At 44.2% G+C, this 17,142-nt stretch overlaps 2 protein-coding genes across 8 annotated transcripts; one reads left to right on the forward strand and one right to left on the reverse strand.

Moving 5' to 3' along the window:
- Positions 1-282: 282 nt before the first annotated feature.
- RBBP4 (RB binding protein 4, chromatin remodeling factor) lies at positions 283-9,984 on the reverse strand. 3 transcript variants are annotated; one of them, XM_071453492.1, is made up of 12 exons: positions 9,851-9,984; positions 8,513-8,657; positions 8,109-8,254; positions 6,958-7,131; positions 5,769-5,884; positions 4,910-5,070; positions 3,888-4,014; positions 3,708-3,785; positions 2,452-2,528; positions 2,279-2,336; positions 2,072-2,182; positions 283-1,369 (listed from the first exon to the last, which is right to left on the reverse strand). In XM_071453492.1, the coding sequence occupies exons 1-12, from the start codon at positions 9,864-9,866 to the stop codon at positions 1,304-1,306; spliced, it is 1,275 nt and encodes a 424-aa protein (XP_071309593.1). In that variant the 5' UTR covers positions 9,867-9,984; the 3' UTR covers positions 283-1,303. The 3 variants fall into 3 exon arrangements, with proteins under 3 accessions (XP_071309593.1, XP_071309592.1, XP_071309594.1); XM_071453491.1 differs by having other exon boundaries at positions 8,513-8,660; XM_071453493.1 differs by lacking the exon at positions 9,851-9,984 and adding an exon at positions 9,512-9,702 and having other exon boundaries at positions 8,513-8,660.
- ZBTB8OS (zinc finger and BTB domain containing 8 opposite strand) lies at positions 9,702-16,549 on the forward strand. 5 transcript variants are annotated; one of them, XM_071453496.1, is made up of 9 exons: positions 10,147-10,317; positions 10,424-10,523; positions 11,570-11,752; positions 13,063-13,087; positions 13,829-13,950; positions 14,141-14,223; positions 14,478-14,530; positions 14,701-14,737; positions 15,354-16,549. In XM_071453496.1, the coding sequence occupies exons 3-9, from the start codon at positions 11,665-11,667 to the stop codon at positions 15,438-15,440; spliced, it is 495 nt and encodes a 164-aa protein (XP_071309597.1). In that variant the 5' UTR covers positions 10,147-10,317; positions 10,424-10,523; positions 11,570-11,664; the 3' UTR covers positions 15,441-16,549. The 5 variants fall into 5 exon arrangements, with proteins under 5 accessions (XP_071309595.1, XP_071309596.1, XP_071309597.1 ...); XM_071453497.1 differs by having other exon boundaries at positions 10,147-10,435; XM_071453498.1 differs by lacking the exon at positions 13,063-13,087.
- The last annotated feature ends 593 nt before the right edge of the window (positions 16,550-17,142 follow it).

The following is a 17,142-nucleotide window of genomic DNA, read 5'->3' on the forward strand; positions in this document are numbered from 1 at the left end:
CATAAAAGCCTTGTGCAAAGGGCTAAAGGCAGAGTTAAAATGCAGAAAGCAGCAGGGCTTGAGGGGAAGAACAATTGTTTGAGTGCTCATTAATTTATTTCACAAAGAAGCAGAAAATGAGAGGGGCAGAAATATCCAATTTAATGTCTTAAAAAATTAAAATCTATCCCTACCAGCACCCAAAACCTCATGGACACACATAGGCTGTGAGACCACCCTGAAAATCCCCTCAACAAAGCAGGAAATGCAGAAAGAGCACAAAACTCCTCAACCTTGGCAGCATTTCTGTAGAAAAACTTTATTCCAACTGAAGAACACGCAATTAGTCACGAGGAGATGGAGAGAACAGGCTGCTGGTGGCACTGGACACCCGAGTGGAAGACGTGCAGGACCTCGTGGTCAAGGACTAAACTCCTAAAAAAAGCTGAGTTTATCCACATTTCACTTGTTTTCCACCAGCTGCCAAGGCTGCTGAGGGCACTGGGGTCACCCTTGGTACAAACAAACACCTTTTACGACTTGAGGGCTCCCCCAAGTTTCAAAAACCATTTCACAGAAAGGAAAGAAACATGATGTGAGAACACAGCTCGAGAAACACACAACAGAGCAAAAAACATGGGAGCTGAGAGAGGCTCTGCAGGAATAGCTAAAACCAAACTGCTGGCACCCAGCAGGAGGGAGGAAAGGGGAAAGGAAGGAAGGAATGAAAAACCCAGAACTGCCAGGAGAGACAAAAAAAAAAAAGAAAAAATTTCAGTTCAAGTCAGAACTTGCAAGTCTTGTATCTGCAAAGGCAGAAAAAGCCACAAAGTAGAGATAAGTAAAGGAATTCCAAGGTCTCTGAGTTGTACTGAGGAGGACAAGACCTTCCACACTATTTCTGAGCTGTCAGGGCATTAACACTTGGATCATCTCTGTTGGCTCAAGCCCACTCGGGCAGCTCTGCCAATTTAACTTTTGTTTAAATTAGGCAAAAAGCCTGTGGCTGCAGCAAGCAAAAGAGAGGGAAAACAAACTAATCCCAAGCATGAAGGCAGTAAAAAAGGGCCAGGCAGACCAATAAAGGAGGCAGCTGCAGGAATTTTGGAGCCACAGCAGGGACCTGGCTGAGGGGGCTGAGCCCTTTATTTTTTCTTTTTTTGGGTGGTGGGATCTCAGTGTGTGGGTGGAAAAGGCTGTGATGGGATCTACAGGGTGAACACAAAGTCAAGGTGTGTGTCTCAAAACCAGTGCTGAGTCAATCTCAGGGCTGAGAGGGAGGAGAAGGACAAAGACTAAAGCAGGGAGAAGGAGAAGTTGCCATCTAGGATCCTTGGCCTTCTGGATCCACGCTTCCTTCAGGATCTTCATCGTTGTAGATGTTCTCTGCCTGCAGGACAGGGATGGAGACACTCAGGGAGCATTTCCCACCCCTCTGGACAGGATTCCACCCCCAGAAAGTTTTAATTTGCAGATGTGGATCACCCATGCCTGATTGACATTGAAGCAGCAACACAAACAATCTTATCTAGAAACCCATGACTCAAAAAATGTCCTGTGAAAAGGGATCTGTTAAAGGAGACTCCACTGCAAGACTCACAAAAGAGTTTCAAGTATTTGTTTTGCAGATCCTCTACTCAGCAGCACTTTCTGGAAGAATTACACAGAAAGCAGGCAAGAACAAAATTTAGAGTTAAACAAAAAAAAAAGGAAAATGGTCTTGTCAAAGGTCAAGATTATTTTCCAAAACCTTCAACAGCTGGGAATGTAGGGGCCAGCAAACTGTTCCTGTTCACCAGCACCTTTTTCATCTCTGGAGAATGAAATCTCAAATATTCTTTAATAATAATAATACAGAAACCTCAATTTCATTCTTGGTTCTCACACTGTTTCCATTCAAACACAGAAGGGAAAAATTTCCTTCTGCACCAGCAATTCCTTTTTTTTTTTAACACAAAACTAAAGGGGATTTCACTGCCCCCTTTGAGATTTTGGCAGTGCTAGAGGCTGGGGAATTCTGAGGGCTGTAAATAAAAGCAGGAATGCTGAAATCCAGGAATTTCAGCACCATCACCCAACCCTAGGAACTCACCATTTGCCAGACTTGCATGATATTATCTTCTGATACAGAACAAATGACCCAGGGCTCATTGGGATTCCAGGAGAAATCCGAGATCTTTGCAGTGTGACCACCATGGATAAACTGGGATTGGGGAAACAAAAAGGGGAATGGTTTGAAATTTGCACTGCAGGGTGAGTAAAAAGTGAAATTAATTCATGAGAGTGAAAAAAGACTCACCAAGAGCTCTGGGGGACCATCCTCAGCATCCTCAGGGGATTGCTCCTCTCCAATTTTGCTGTAAAAAAAAGAGAGGAAAAAAAAGAAAAGGTGAGGGTTGAGGGGGTTTTTTGTTTGTTTTTTAAGGTGTGATAGAATTAAATCAGTAATATTTTGAGGAATTTGGGATTTACCTCAAGTCCCAAACGTTTAGCCTGCGGTCTGTGCCACTGGAGGCCAGGATGGTTTCATTATGGGGAGACCACTGAACCTGCAGGGATAAATTTAAAAGTGAGTTTAAAAAAATTATTACATTTAATTTATTAAATTTAATTTAATTTATTAAATTTCATTTATTAAATTTCATTTAATTTATTAAATTTCATTTAATTTAATAACACACTTATTTATTCAATTTAAAAGTGAGTTTTAAGAAGCTCTAACATTCCCCAACGCTTCATTTTGTGCCCTGAAAGTTCTACAAGAACTCAGACTGGTACCAACTCAGAACTCAGACTGGTACCAACACAAATACAAACAGTGTAAATAACATTTATCACAGGAAGAATTGTGAATATTCACACACAAAAAAACCCAACATTTCACCAGAAAGGTGCCACCTGGAGCTGTCCTCTAACAAAACCCAGGTGTTCCCAGTGCAAACAGCTCCCAAGGGTATTGGCTGCTCCTTATCTTAATCAGGATTGCACAAACAGAACCCCCAGACTCCTTCAGCAGCAGGCACAGCTCTCACATGAAAAGAAATCACTGTAATGAAGCTTAACTGCCCAAAAGCTCACATTTACTGCTTCTGCTGGAGATAAAGCTCTCCTGAACACACCACTCATAATAGGATCACAGGATTAGGAAGGAACACAGAATTCTGCCCACTAATGTGGCATTTCAGGATTCTGTAATTTTATTTAGACATAACACAGTCTGAACTGATAATCCCTCCACCAAAAAAAGACCTCCTACATATTTTTCCTCTGATTAAGGCACGAGTTGGAGATGGAAATATTTAATCTGCTAAGCAGGTGCTGCCCATGGAGTGAACATTCTCCATCTACAGCAGCAAGATCAGCAATTATCTTTTGTCAGAGAGTGTTAAAGCTTCCTGCAGGACCAGGCTGAGGAGATGCAAACACTGCAGCCATTTCCCTGGGCCTCCTGCTTCAATCTGCTGCCATGAATAATTTAATGGGCTCTGCACTGCTACCATTTCATCCTCCTGCTGTGGTTAAAGCTCCACAGCATTTCCCTGATCCCTTTCTGGACTCTGGGAGCTCTGCAGGTCCACAATAACAACACCCAGAAAAACAGAAGCAGGTAAAATAACAGAATATGAGTTTTTAAGTGTAAAAACATTGTGGAAGAATTACTTTCTTTTTCCAGGCTGCTGAGTAGAACTGAGTCAGTGAGGATAAAAGATAAATGCTTTTTTTTATACCTGAAATATTTCATCTTTATGTGACTCAAAGGAGTGCAGCTTCAGTTTCAGGTTCCTCAAGTCCCATAGAGCAACGGTCTGGGAGGGGGGAAAAAATATAAAATATTTTGTTGCAGTAACCAACACTTAGATCCACCCCAGAGAGCGAGCAAGGATGCTGCAGGATGCAGGCAGAAATACCTTATCAGCTGACCCTGTGGCCAGGATGAACTCACTGTAGGGGTTGAAGGAGAGGCAGTTCACCTCAGCCGTGTGAGCATCCACGGAGTGGCTGGGTTTGGAGGTGTTGTTCGACCGGGTGTCCCAGCTGTGAGGGGAAAACGTGGAATTAACAAAGGTTTGTGCCTCATTTCACTGATTACAGGGGCACTGGGGTCACCTGTGGGAACTCAGCACATTGCTCCCCATGGCCAGAGATGCCAGGAGAACCCTTGGGGGGTCTCGGAAATCCTGGAATGTTGCCAAGAGTGTTTGGTGGCTTGATTTTGATCCATCCACAGAAGTGACAGCAGTTTGAGGACGTGAGAATCACTTTAGAGTGAAGGGTGTAAAAGGGACACATTTAGAGGGTGAGATATAAACTTTAAGGTTTTTGGTACAGGGGGGTTATGGAGACAAGATGGAGGGATCAGGGCGTGTCTCCTCCTTCTTCTTTCTTCTTCTTGTCTTCCATCTCCTGTGGTGATGTTGGCACTTGGGGATTGGTTTATGGTGAAGGTGCACTTGGCAACATGGGTGAAAATAAAATAAAAGTAAATATCATGTACGTAGATTTTAGTATAAAAAGACATGATGGCCTCGTGGGTGGTCAGAGTGCCCTTGGCTGCCTTGCAGGTCAGACCTCTGCTGGGCAGACAGAAAATTTTGTAGATAAGAAACAATAAACAATCTGAAGATGGAAAAGCTGAAGAGTCCAGACTCATCCTTTGAAACGCGGGCCCAAGAACCGCCCTGCCCGTGTCGGGGCAGAGACAGACAGACAGACTGACAGTCACCCTTGGTACAAACAAACAAACAAACAAACAAACAAACAAACACCTTTTATTGCTCGAGGGCTCCCCCAGGTTCCAAAACCCATTTCATAGAAAGGAAAGAAATATTATGTGAAAACACAGCTCGAAAAACACACAACAGAGCAAAACACATGGGAGCTGAGAGAGGTGAGGGGCAGAAAGAACTTGGGAAGGGGTTCCCCCACTTACATCATGAGCTTCTGATCATCAGCAACAGATCCAAAGAGGGATTCATGGAGCAGGTGCCAGGACACATCTTCCACCACTGCTGTGTGCCCTGTGAAGATGGTCTTGGCATCCACCACTTTGCCTTCTTTGGGAACAGCACTGATGTCCCACAAGCAAATGGTCTTTAAAACGACAAAAAAGTAAAAAATTGACACCTTCAGACTCTCTTTCCCTCCTCTCCCTCAAATGCAGGATGTATCCCAGAAGTAAATAGTCTTTAAAACAACATAAATATAAAATATTAAATTTTTAGACCCCCTTCCCCCTCAGGATGTGTCCCACAAGCAAATGGTCTTTAAAACAACATAAATATAAAAAAATGACATTTTTAGACCCCCTTCCCCCTCAGGATGTATCCCACAAGCAAATGGTCTTTAAAACAACAAAAAAGTAAAAAATTTGCATCTTCAGACTCTCTTTCCCTCCTCTCCCTCAAATGCAGGATGTATCCCAGAAGTAAATAGTCTTTAAAACAACATAAATATAAAATATTAAATTTTTAGACCCTCTTCCCCCTCATGATGTATCCCACAAGCAAATGGTCTTTAAATTAAAAAATTTACATCTTCAGACTCTCCTTCCCTCCTCCCCCTCAAATGCAGGATGTATCCCACAAGCAAACGGTCTTTAAAACAACATAAATATAAAAAAATGACATTTTTAGACCCTCTTCCCCCTCAGGATGTATCCCACAAGCAAATGGTCTTTAAAAGACCATAAATATCAAACATTTCACTTTCAGACCCCCTTCCCCCCCAAAGGCAGGATGTTCCTGCCCTTCCCAGGGCCCAGCAGGTGCAGCTGTGCCCCAGGGACTCACGTGGTCATCGGAGGCGCTGAGCAGGTGCCCGCTGAGGTTGGGGTTCCAGGACAGCCCGTACCCCTCCTTCTGGTGCCCGCGCAGGCGCAGGTCGGGGTTGCACTCCCCAGAAGGATCTGCAACAAGGCAGGGGAGGATTCCAGGGCCTGCAATCATCCCCAGCACAGCCTGCAACACCTGGCTTCAAGTTTATTCAATTTACTGGACACCCCCATGCTTTGGCCTGAGTTCCAGCTGCAGCTCAGCTGTTATTGCTCAAAGAACTCAGCAAGCGAGGAAGGCACTTCTGATCCTCCTCACATGCAGCAAAAGGAATTATTTTCAACAAGCTTGATGAGTTCATAGGCAAAGAACTGTTGATAGATTTACAGGATATCAGGGGAACAGCTCAGCTAAGCATCAAAAATTCCACCTTCTACCACCTGGAATACCTCACAGTGTGGAAGTGCAGGAAAAGGTTTCCTTTCCCAAGGATGCATTTGGATATATCTGTTGAAACCTCATACAAAATAACCTCTTGAATAAACACCCACACATCCCTAAAATCCCAAATAAAGGGCGACCCACACCATTTTTGACTCCTTTTTTGAGTGCCCACACAGGTCGGGGTTGCACTCCCCAGAAGGATCTGCAACAAGGCAGGGGAAGGATTCCAGGGCCTGGAATCATCCTGAAATACCTGGCATTAAGTTTATTAAATTTACTTTAATCCAGCAGCCACCTCCATGCTTTGGCCTGAGTTCCAGCAGTTACTGCTCATAAAACTCAGAAATACAAGGTGGGATATTTTTCTTCCTCCCATTTGCACTTCTGAAGTGAGGAAGGCACTTCTGATCCTCCCCACATGCAGCAAAAGGAGTTATTTTCAACAAGCTTGATGAGTTCATAGGTAAAGGACTGTTGATAGATTTACAGGATACCAGGGGAAAGGCTCAGCTGCCCACCAAAGCAATCATAGTAAACAAAAATCCACCTTCTACCACCTGGAATACCTGACAGTGTGGAAGTGCAGGAAAAGGTTTCCTTTCCCAAGGATGCATTTGGATCTATCTGTTTAAACCTCATACAAAATAACCTCTTGAATAAACACCCACACATCCCTAAAATCCCAAATAAAGGCCAACCCACAGCATTTTTTGAGCTCTTTTTTGGCCTCTGTGGGATGAGTGGCTGCTCTCTGAGCACACACCTGGTTTGGAGGGGTGTTTGGTGTAATCAAAGACCAGGACATCACTGGAGGGAGTCTTGGTGGCAATGATGCAGGGGTTCTGGGGCATGTAACGGGCTCTGTTCACCTCTCCCTCGTGGTTTATCTTGATCTCAATTTCAATTTTTCCACTTACTGAGCCAAAGCCTCCAAACTCTAGGAAAAAAGAGAGTTGTGAATAATAAAGGCACTTTCAGAACATGGCACAAAGAGTTGGTTCAAGGTTTGCTACCAAGCTCCCAGAATAGACAAAGCTGTGGTAAAAACAAATTGCAATTTTAGGACTGTGATATAATTTGTTAAAGTTCCCTTATCTTTATAAAATAGCTTAATAATTCAGAAAACTGAAAAATTTGGGCAAAAAGAATGGGGATTGGATTGTTTTGGAATTCATTTAAAATATTTTTGAGAAATACTGAACTAGAATATAAACACATATTTGTAAGACAACCCTGGGTGCATAAATAACTTTAAGAAGCCCAAAGATCAAAATACTCATTGCACAATCCAAACTGCCTGTAAAAAGCAGAGCAAACATTGGATCATGAAGGACTTTCACCAGGTGGGAACACTGATTCAGCCAAGGAAACAGGAGAAATGCCTGACTTGGGACAGCCACAAAGATTGCAAAGCACCAAATTCAAGTCTGATACATGGAATAAAACAGAATTTCACCCCAAGATGGGCTGGGACAGCAATCAGGCAGCAAAACTCACAGAGAAATGGAGAATGTTTGAAATGTTACACCCCTCTGAAATAAAAACATTCTTTTACATGAGTTTGTGTGAAAATGTTTTGACTGACTTTGCATAATGCAAATGTGGTAATAAAAATACCAATTAAAAGCACTGTGTGGGAATCCAGGTCAGTTCCTGAGAAACAGGGAAGGGAGAGGCTTTCCCACACAAATAATTTTGCAATTAACCTTTACAGTCTGTTTCCATCATTAGAAATATTAGATTAGGAACACACTCAAGAAACAGAGAATTTGTCTATTAAGGAGGCACCACTTAGAAATAAATTCTTTTTAGGAGTAAAATCTGAACTTTGCTGCCTGAACTTCAGGGAAAGGCAAATTTTCTACTGAGAAAAGAAGGGGGAAATGGTTCAAATCCCCTTTTTTGGGCTCTCACCTCCTTTCTCACTGTCATAGTGGGAAGCATCAAACTGGGCATCATCGTTGGGCAGCTGCACACTGGCAATCACCAGGTGGTTCTGCTCATCTGAGGTGTGGGTGCCCAGCACCAACCTGTGGATGCTGAAATCTTTGCCTTCAGGCCTGCAGGGGAAGAGGAACAAAACAGGGATCACAAAATCTCCTCCCTGTGAGGATGGGGAGGTGCTGGCACAGGAGAAGTTGTGGCTGTCACATCCCTGGAAGTGTCCAAGGCCAGGCTGGAAAGGGCTTGGAGCAACCTGGGCTAGTGGGAAGTGTCCCTGAATGAGTTTGGGACAGTTTGGGATTCTGTGATCTGAACCTAGAAGTCAGCCCAAGGCTGGATTTGCTGTTTGTTCTGCTTTAAAGGGGTCCCTTTACCTTGTGACATCAGGAAGCCACTGAGCAGTGAGGCTGGGCCACTCCAGGGCATGGGTCATCACCAGGTCATACAGGAAAGGGGTGTTCTTCTTCCATATCTTGTACTCCTCGTTGATCACACGCTCTTCCACTGCATCATCAAAGGCTGCTGAAGTGGTTTTTCAAGAAATACATACAATTAATTCTTTATAAATGGATTTACAGGCACACAGCGCTGTGGGCAGCCAATGGATTAGAGTCAAGCACATCAATCACACCTTGGTTTGCTATTTGCTGTATTGGAGTAGTTGCTAAATGGTTAAAAATCCCCTGCTGCACATGCTAATCCTTTTTTCTGCATATATGGCTGGGAATTAATATTAATTATGTCAAATTTCATGCCTGAAAGTGTCCCAGGACAGGCTGGACAGGGCTTGGAGCAACCTGGGATAGTGGAAGGTGTTCCAGGCATGGCAGGGATGAAATGGAATGAGTTTAAACTTCCTTCCAACCCATCCCATTCTGGGATGATTTGATGGTGATCATCATCAAATCTGTTAGAGCAGCACAATAAAATTCTGAGACTCAGAGTACAGGGAAGCAAATCCCAGACTTGGAACGATGTTTAAACACAGGAGATCCAACAACTGCTGTTAACAGACCGGTCTGGGAGCAGCCTTGAACTACTTATTCCCAAAATCCAGTTTCCCAAGGCTCCTTCTGCTGCCTTGTCGCTCTCCAACGCTTTCTCAGCCCATCTGTCACCAGCCTCCAGTGCAGGGACGGCGACGGGCAGAGCTGGGGGGGCTCACGGGCAGAACGGGGACACCCCCATGGAAACGGGAGGGCACCTCCACAGAACGGAGGGCAACCCCATGGAAACAGGGGGACACCTCCACAGAACCGGGACACCCCCATGGAAACGGGGGACACCTCCATAGAACGGAGGGCAACCCCATGGAAACGGGGGGACACCCCCATGGAAACGGAGCTCGCCCACGGGACGGGAGCGGAGCTCACCCATGGAACGGAGGCGCCCCGGCCGAACCGGGGCACCCTCAGGGCCGGTGCCACCTCTTTGTCCGCCCGCTCCCCTCGCAGGGCACGGCCCGGCTCTCCCGGCCTCACAAACCCCTCCTAGGGGCACAGGGCCGGGCAGAAGGTCCCGGCCCGGGCGGCTCTCCCCGCTCGGTGCCGCGGGCGCGGGGAGGCAGCGGCGGCCATGACCGGGAGGCCCTCAGGCCCCGCCCCCGCGCGCCCCCTGGCGGCGCCGCCCCGCTCCCCTTACGCCGTACCGACCGCGGGGGGGGCATCCCGCGCCTCACGGCGGAGGCCGCGCCGCCCATACAGAGCCTTTACCTTCCTTGTCCGCCATGGCGGGGCCGCGGGGCGCTCGGCGGGGCGGGCTGGGCGAGGCGGGCGGGCAGTTCCGGCGCTCCCTGCTCCGACCCCTCCGGCCGCGGCTCCGTCTATTGTTTCCTGCCCCCGCTGCGTGCGGCTCCCGGCGCCGCGCACCCCTTCGCGCGCCAACGCCGCCCAATCAGCGCCCGCCGCCGGGAGGCGCCGGCCAATCGGAGGAGAGCAAGGGGGCGGGGACGGGAGCGCGCGCGGCGGTCACGTGGGCGGGCTCCCCGCGGGAGCCGCCATTTTCCGGAGCGCCCCCGGCGCGCTCTTAAAGGGGCCGCGCCCCGCGCTGAGGCCGGCGGGGTCTCGGTTCGGTCCCGGTTCTCGCTCCCGGTCCCCGGTTTGGAAGAACCGGTGGTTGCGGCTCCTCCGGTCACCACAGACGTGGGCAGAGCGTATTGGGGCGGGAGCGGACAAGAGCAGTGCGTGTGTGGGCCGAGGCCTCCTTCCAGGGCCGCCCTGACACCATCGGGGATCCTCGGCGTTATTAATTCTCTGTATTCACGAATATTTTCCCTTTTTCCACAGTTCAGTGCCGCGGTGAGTTTTAGAGGTGCCAAATTTGCTGGTTCTGCTCCGCTGCTGAGGGTAACCCAGGACCTGACTGTCCCCAGCTGAGGCTTAACAGGTTTAAAATCAAATATCAAATCAATTTCTGGGTTTATTCCTCAAGGAAGTTCTCATTTCCTGCCCGAGTTCTCAATTTCAGACTTCTCTCTTCAAAACATTTAAATTTTAGCAGAAATTAAAAATTGGGAATGCTATGTCTTGTTTCTAAGCCTTGGAGTAAGAAGCAACTCCTGTGTAAATGTTAAGGGTATCTGTAAATTATTTGTGTTGTTTGGGTTCAGCTGTGGATAATTCTTATAATGTATAAAAATATTAAAGAATGGTTATGATGGGTGGAAATCTAGAGATGAAAATTAATTAGCCTGAAGTTAATCGGGTTTTTCAGTTTGTTGGGTTGACAAAAGAACAGAAAAACAGCAATTTGTCAGATTGGGAGTGAGAAACTGACCTTTCAATGAGGAAATTGATACAGTTATTTTTGGTTTATTTAAAACTATTTTTTAAATTAAAATTAGTTAAAATTTTAAAATTCCTTTAAAAGATTTTTCTAAATTTTTGAAAATATTTAAAAAATTATTAAAAATCAGCCAGAAAAGGAACACAGGAACTCCTGACACTTGGGTGACAGCTGGATTTATGCTTTGAGGTTTGGAGGTTTAAATATAATCTTTGACCTAACAGAACACAACTTTTTTTTCCTGAAGAAAATCCTCTGTAAAGTCACATCAGGGGTTTTGGGGGCAGTCATACCTCAGGTGTGTGATGTACAACGGGCTGAGCACCTTCAAAAATTAATTAGAAAATTAAAATTTACCTAAAGCATGGAAGTTTAATCCACTTTTACAGCTGTTCCCATCAGGGCTGTATTTTATTATGAATGAATGAATGGAATTTTCAGTGTACACAAGGAGGACAAAACACAATTCCTCCCAGAAAAGGCCAAAGTCCACAGTTCCCATAAGGAACATTTTCCCTTGGCTCTGCTGGCTGAACAAACCTCACTCCATGCATTGAGCTCCCAATTTCCTCATTTCCCAGTGTGACACAAACCACCTGCAATGACTCCAATTCAGCCCTGAGAGGATCCCTCCCTGTTCCCCACAGGTTGAAGAATTCGAAGCCAGGAAGGGAGGGAGGAGAATTCTGGCTCTGCCCAGCTGCAGGAAGGGAGGGATTCAATTCCTGTGGAGCCCTCAGCCATGGCAGCTGAGGACAGGGACTACAACCTGACCCAGGAGCAGAAGGCTGTGAAAGACAAGTACCCCCCTCTCTGCAAGAAATATGAATGTGAGTATTTGAATTTTTAAAAAAAATTTAAATTCAAGATTTTATTTTATTTTTAAAAAATAAAATGTAATTATTTTAATAATTTTAAAATAATGAATTTTTTAAAAAAATGCAGCGTGGGTGTGGCAGTGCTGTTGTGAGGGCAAGGAAGATAAATGGAAATTTTGGAATGAAAAATCAATTTTCTTCATCGTGCTTTCCTTGTATGGGCACTGAAAAAAAAAAATCACAATGGAAATAAATTACTTAAATCTCACCCTGAAAACTTTTCCTCTTCTGAGCCAGTTCTTAGCAGGTTTTGTGCCTCTCATGTAGGAAGGGATATTCAGAAGTGTGCTGGTTTGATGTGTGGTATTTTTATTCTGCTTAAAGATGATTTTCTCCCTTTCCCCAGCCCTGAATGTCTCCTAAGAGGATGTGGGTGGCAGCCCAAGGGCCAGCTCAAGGCAGGGGACAATTCCCTGCCTGGTTTTTGTGTCACCAGTGCCTGTCTGGAGGGACAGGCTCTGTTATCTGTGATTAAAATTTATATTTTTAGGCTGTGTTCAGGTCTTATTTTGATAAAAGTGCAGCAATTGTGCCACACCACAGCAGCCATGCAGTTTCCATAACTGCAGGAGGTTTTATGCCTCTTTTGCATGCAGAGGAATTTGTTTGCTTTAGAGACTGTAGTTGAGAACCCTTTAGTAGTGTGTGCTCTCTTCAAACAGCACCAGAATCATTTTTCATTTGAAATGAGCATTTCCCAATTTAGTTCTGCTGGAAGTTTGCATTTCTTTCATTCCTCTGAATAAATATAAATGAAGTTCATGTACAAGTGGATGCATGGGATGTTAATCATGCCCCATCAGTGAAGTTTGCCTTCTATTTTATATTCCATCCTCTGGTTTAAATTCCTCTCTTTGCATAATGGCTGCTCTTGGGTGTGGACAGGTAGATTTCCTCACTGAGCTGGAAATATTTGCAAATCTCCTCTGCATGAATAACTCCAGTCCTGCAGGCTTCAGCATAAACTCTTTACTCCTGGTGAAAGTTTCTTTTTATTGCAGTGAACTTGTGGAAGCCTCTTGGGTTACAGCAGCCTGCACTGACATAATCCCATTAAACTTGGGGTTTTTTTGACAGAAATAATCCAAAATTCTACCTGTCCTAAATTTTTCTAATATACTACAAAACAGATTTATCACATCTGCAGATGAATGTAAAAGTGTTCTGTTAGAAAATCAGATATTTATGTTGTTTCTTGTTTAATCCTCATGTTATAAATACTTTTGCTAACATCATTCCTTTTTCTTTTTGCTTCCCCTCAGATTTGGATCACACAGCAGACGTGCAGTAAGTGTGGGCAGCTGAGATTTCTCAGGGTGACAAATTGATTATTTCTTACACTTTGTAGATGTGGAGCTCTGAAATTGCACTCACTGGGTGCTTTGATATGGTCAATTTTATTCCTGCTTTTGGGACACTATAGAATTATCTTTGGTTTCTTTTTTAGTATTCCAGTGGTGCTTCTGTGTTATTTGGAAATACCTTTTGAAATCTCCTTTTAAACAAAATCCCTTCTGTGTGGTTTACTTTTATAGACCCCAATTAGCCACATCAGGAAAGAACTTCCTTGGTGGCTGCTAAAACATTTATTTTCCATATTCTCCCAAGAAACTCTTCTGCCAAACTCCTTCTAGAAAAAACCAGGTGGTTTTTTTGCTTCTTCCATGTTCTGATTTCTCACCTGCATGTGACTTTGGGGCTGTTTCTTTCTGGTGTGATCCAGAATTTTATTGCAGTGATTATTCCATGTGATTTTTATATTCCAGTGATTGTTCCATGTGTTTTTTGATTCCAGTGATTGTTCCATGTGTTTTTTTGATTCCAGTGATTATTCCATGTAGTTTTTAGGCTCTAGTGATTATTCCATGTGTTTTTTGATTCCAGTGATTGTTCCATGTGTTTTTTTAGGCTCTAGTGATTATTCCATGTGGTTTTTTGATTCCAGTGATTATTCCATGTGTTTTTTTAGGCTCCAGTGATTGTTCCATGTGGTTTTTTGATTCCAGAGATTGTTCCCTGTGTTTTTAGGCTCCATGCCTGGGGGGACACGTTGGAAGAAGCCTTTGAGCAGTGTGCCATGGCCATGTTTGGCTACATGACAGACACAGGCACTGTGGAACCTGTGGATACAGTGGAGGTAGAGGCAGAAGGTGAGGCCTGCACTTCTCCTATGGGGAGCTAAAAGAGAAAGAAAGGCACCAAAAATCTCAGTCTTTACACAAAGCCTTAGTGCAGTTCATTGAAATATAATTAAGCATCGTTATCTGAATTTTCTGTACATCTGAGGTGCTCTTAAAAATGTTTTTTTTTTCTGAGACAATCTCTGCTTCAACCACACAGGGCATGACCTGTTGTCTCTTCTCTTCCACTTCCTGGATGAGTGGCTGTATAAATTCAGTGCTGATGAGTTTTTTATACCCAGGGTGAGTGTTGTGGATTCAGTTTTGTTCCATTTCTAGGACAAAGCTGTTCCCTGATAATCCCAGCTCTGAATGCAATGGTAATTTAGGGGAAAAGGAACACAAAAATACAAGGCCAGGCTGGATGGGGTTTGGGGCAAGCTGGGCTGGTGGAAGGTGTCTCAAGAGTGGGAAATAACCTTTGTAAGAGGGATTTAGTGGGAATTTCTGCCTGAAGGTAGAAGGTGGGACTGACACACTTCTCCCACTCTCTGCAGGAAGTGAAAGTGCTTCACATTGACCGAAGGCAGTTCAAGATAAGATCAATTGGGTGAGCTTAAAGCCTTGGCTGAAAATGGATTGTGGACTTTTCTTGCTTCCTTTGAGGCTTGAAATGAAAATCTCACTCTTCTGTGCTCATCACTGAAACTAATTACAGCATTTGGTAAATATTACCAAAATTACAACACCTCTCTTGTATTTTTTTTTTTGCCTTTACAGGTGGGGAGAAGAGTTCTCTTTAGACAAACACCCACAGGTAGGCAGTGGTTCCTCTTTTCCATTTTAGGGGGAGGAAGTGTGGTGTCCCTTAAATCAGACCTCTGAATTCTGCACAGATTAAAATATAAAAGTGGCTGAAGTACCACTGAACTCCATATCTCAGTTCCTGCATGGTTTGGTGAAACTGTCCCTGAAACTGTGCATGACATTTCCTCAAGACTCAACAAATGAACTCAGTTGGCTTCCTTTTTGTGATATTGATAACACAGAAAATCACTCTATATTCAGAATTTATTGGTACAGATTTCTGCTTAGTCAGTTTTTGCTTTTTTCTTCTTTATTTTTTTCCTAAAGAATTGTTAGAAGCAAAATCGGATGTCTTGCTTTGTGTCATTTTTAGCAGAGCAAATGTTGATGGTCTGTCAGAGGTAAAAGAAGGAATTTGTGATATTAAGAGGCAATAAAATAAGGGAAGAGTTCCCTTTTCACTATTTGACTTGGCAGCTTCCTTATTCATCAGAACAAATATAGCTACAGCTTTTTTTGGGGAAAAAAATGGATAGCATTTGAGAAGAGTGATGAGAATTGGGGATTCTGAACTGATAAAAGGGATAAAATTTATTTCTAAATTCTGGTTTGTGTCTCTTTCCTAGGGCACAGAGGTCAAAGCCATAACTTACTCAGCAATGCAGATCTGTGAGGATGAAAAGCCAGAAGTCTTTGTCATCATTGATATTTAAAGCAAGAACGGTGTGCTTGAGTGGATATTGGTCATCATCTGGCAAAAGCCCCCTAAAACTGTAATCCCTGTGGAAAAAACTAAGGAATTGGCCAGTCAAAATCAGAAACTGAAGGGAGTAATTGCAGGGAATATCAGACTGTTTTTCCTGAGACAGAGAATAAGAATTATTTGAGGTTTGGGGGATATGGAGAAGTTTGTACAGGTTGGAGGAGTCCCAGGAATGCTGGCAGCTTTTCAGGCTGGCACATGTGCTAGGGGCTGTATGAAATACAGAAATTGGTGGAGTTGATAACTAAAATACTCCCTTTTTGCAGCCTGGCAGGAGATGATGTTCATCTAGATTGATTTCATTTGCATATTTCGTGTTCTAATTCTGAGCTGACATCCCTCCTCCATATTACATCAATCCAAAATAGCTGCAGTGGCTCAGATGTAATGTGGGGAAAAAAAATCTGAGTGTTTAAAATTAGACACTTAAAAATGATGCCAATTAAACAAACTAAGCACCACATCTTTTAAGCTACTTTAAAAAGAAGTCATGCCAGCAGGTGGTGCTGAATTGCTGTAAATAAATTGCCACGTGAAATCCTAAAACATGTGACTGTGTACCTGAAATGCTTTTATTACCTATGATAACTTTAAAAAGTTGGCAGCTTTGCTGCTGTGCTGGAAGGGAATGGAAAGGGATGTCCCAGGTTCTCCCTGGGTTCACTCTCAAATTCTGAAAACTGAGTCTTTTTTAAAAATCGTGGTTTGGATCAGCCTAATTTTCTTTTAAAAAGAACAGTACAGACAATCCTTAAATATTAGAGGATTATGGACTTAACTGAATCAAAAATAATCAAAAGTGTGTTGTTTCTTTTTTAAATCATAGGATGGCAAATGTGCATTGCCTGCTGTTTTAATTTAATTTAAATGTGAGGAGCATAGGCCTGGCCTGCTCTGTTACCATAAATGCTCCAAGTGCCTCACTGTGGTGGCTCATCTTATAAAATCATCTGAAATAGTTCTGGTTTTATTTCCATGCTGTAAAGACTGAGGGATAAAACATCTCTCATTTTTTAAGTAAGCCTCAATACCAAAATAAAACTTGGACTGAAACATTAATGGCTTTGCGAGTGATCTTGACCGGTCAATTCAGACACAAATGAATTACACTTGTCCTTTTTTCCCTGCTAAGGTGAGCAGACTTGTTTTTATCAGTAAGAATTGCAACATATCAGTTTAATGGTACAAAATAAGTGTGATTTTTGACAGCTTTGGGGTTTCTTTCTCCTCACGCAGAGCCCCAAGGGCAGTGAGGGCGCGGCCGCCATTGTGGCCCCTCAGGGGCCGCGCTGGAGCTGGGTGGGTCACGTGACTGTGCTTGGCCAATCAGGCATCGAGTTGAGGCGGCTTGTATTCCCCACAGCCTGAGGGGGCTGAGGGGAGATGGACACTGAGGGACTGAGGGTCAGTGGTGAGAGGAGATGGACACGGACTGAGGGTCAGTGGTGTGGGGAGATGGACACTGAGGGACTGAGCTGGGGCTGAGGGTCAGTGGTGAGAGGAGATGGACACGGACTGAGGGTCAGTGGTGTGGGGAGATGGACACTGAGGGGCTGAGGGTCAGTGGTGTGGGGAGATGGACACAGACTGAAGGTCTGTGGGTGAGCGACTGAGGGGAGCTGGGCAAGGACCTGAGCCAGGGCTATGGGGAG

This window comes from Agelaius tricolor, unplaced genomic scaffold (genome assembly GCF_023055355.1).
Source record: "Agelaius tricolor isolate 1412-34295 unplaced genomic scaffold, bAgeTri1.0.p SCAF_36, whole genome shotgun sequence".
NCBI classification, from domain to species: Eukaryota; Metazoa; Chordata; class Aves; order Passeriformes; family Icteridae; genus Agelaius; species Agelaius tricolor.

What these genes read in the sequence shown, in the direction of transcription:
- RBBP4 (XM_071453491.1), bottom strand. An exon ending in ATAAAGATGAAATATTTCAG is followed by an intron (nt 2,529 to 3,707) that starts GTATAAAAAAAA and finishes TTATCCCTGCAG; the next exon opens with GTTCAGTGGTCTCCCCATAA. An exon ending in TCATGCAAGTCTGGCAAATG is followed by an intron (nt 1,370 to 2,071) that starts GTGAGTTCCTAG and finishes CCTGTCCTGCAG; the next exon opens with GCAGAGAACATCTACAACGA.
- ZBTB8OS (XM_071453494.1), top strand. Translation starts at nt 9,714, where the DNA reads ATGACCGGGAGGCCCTCAGGCCCCGCCCCCGCGCGCCCCCTGGCGGCG.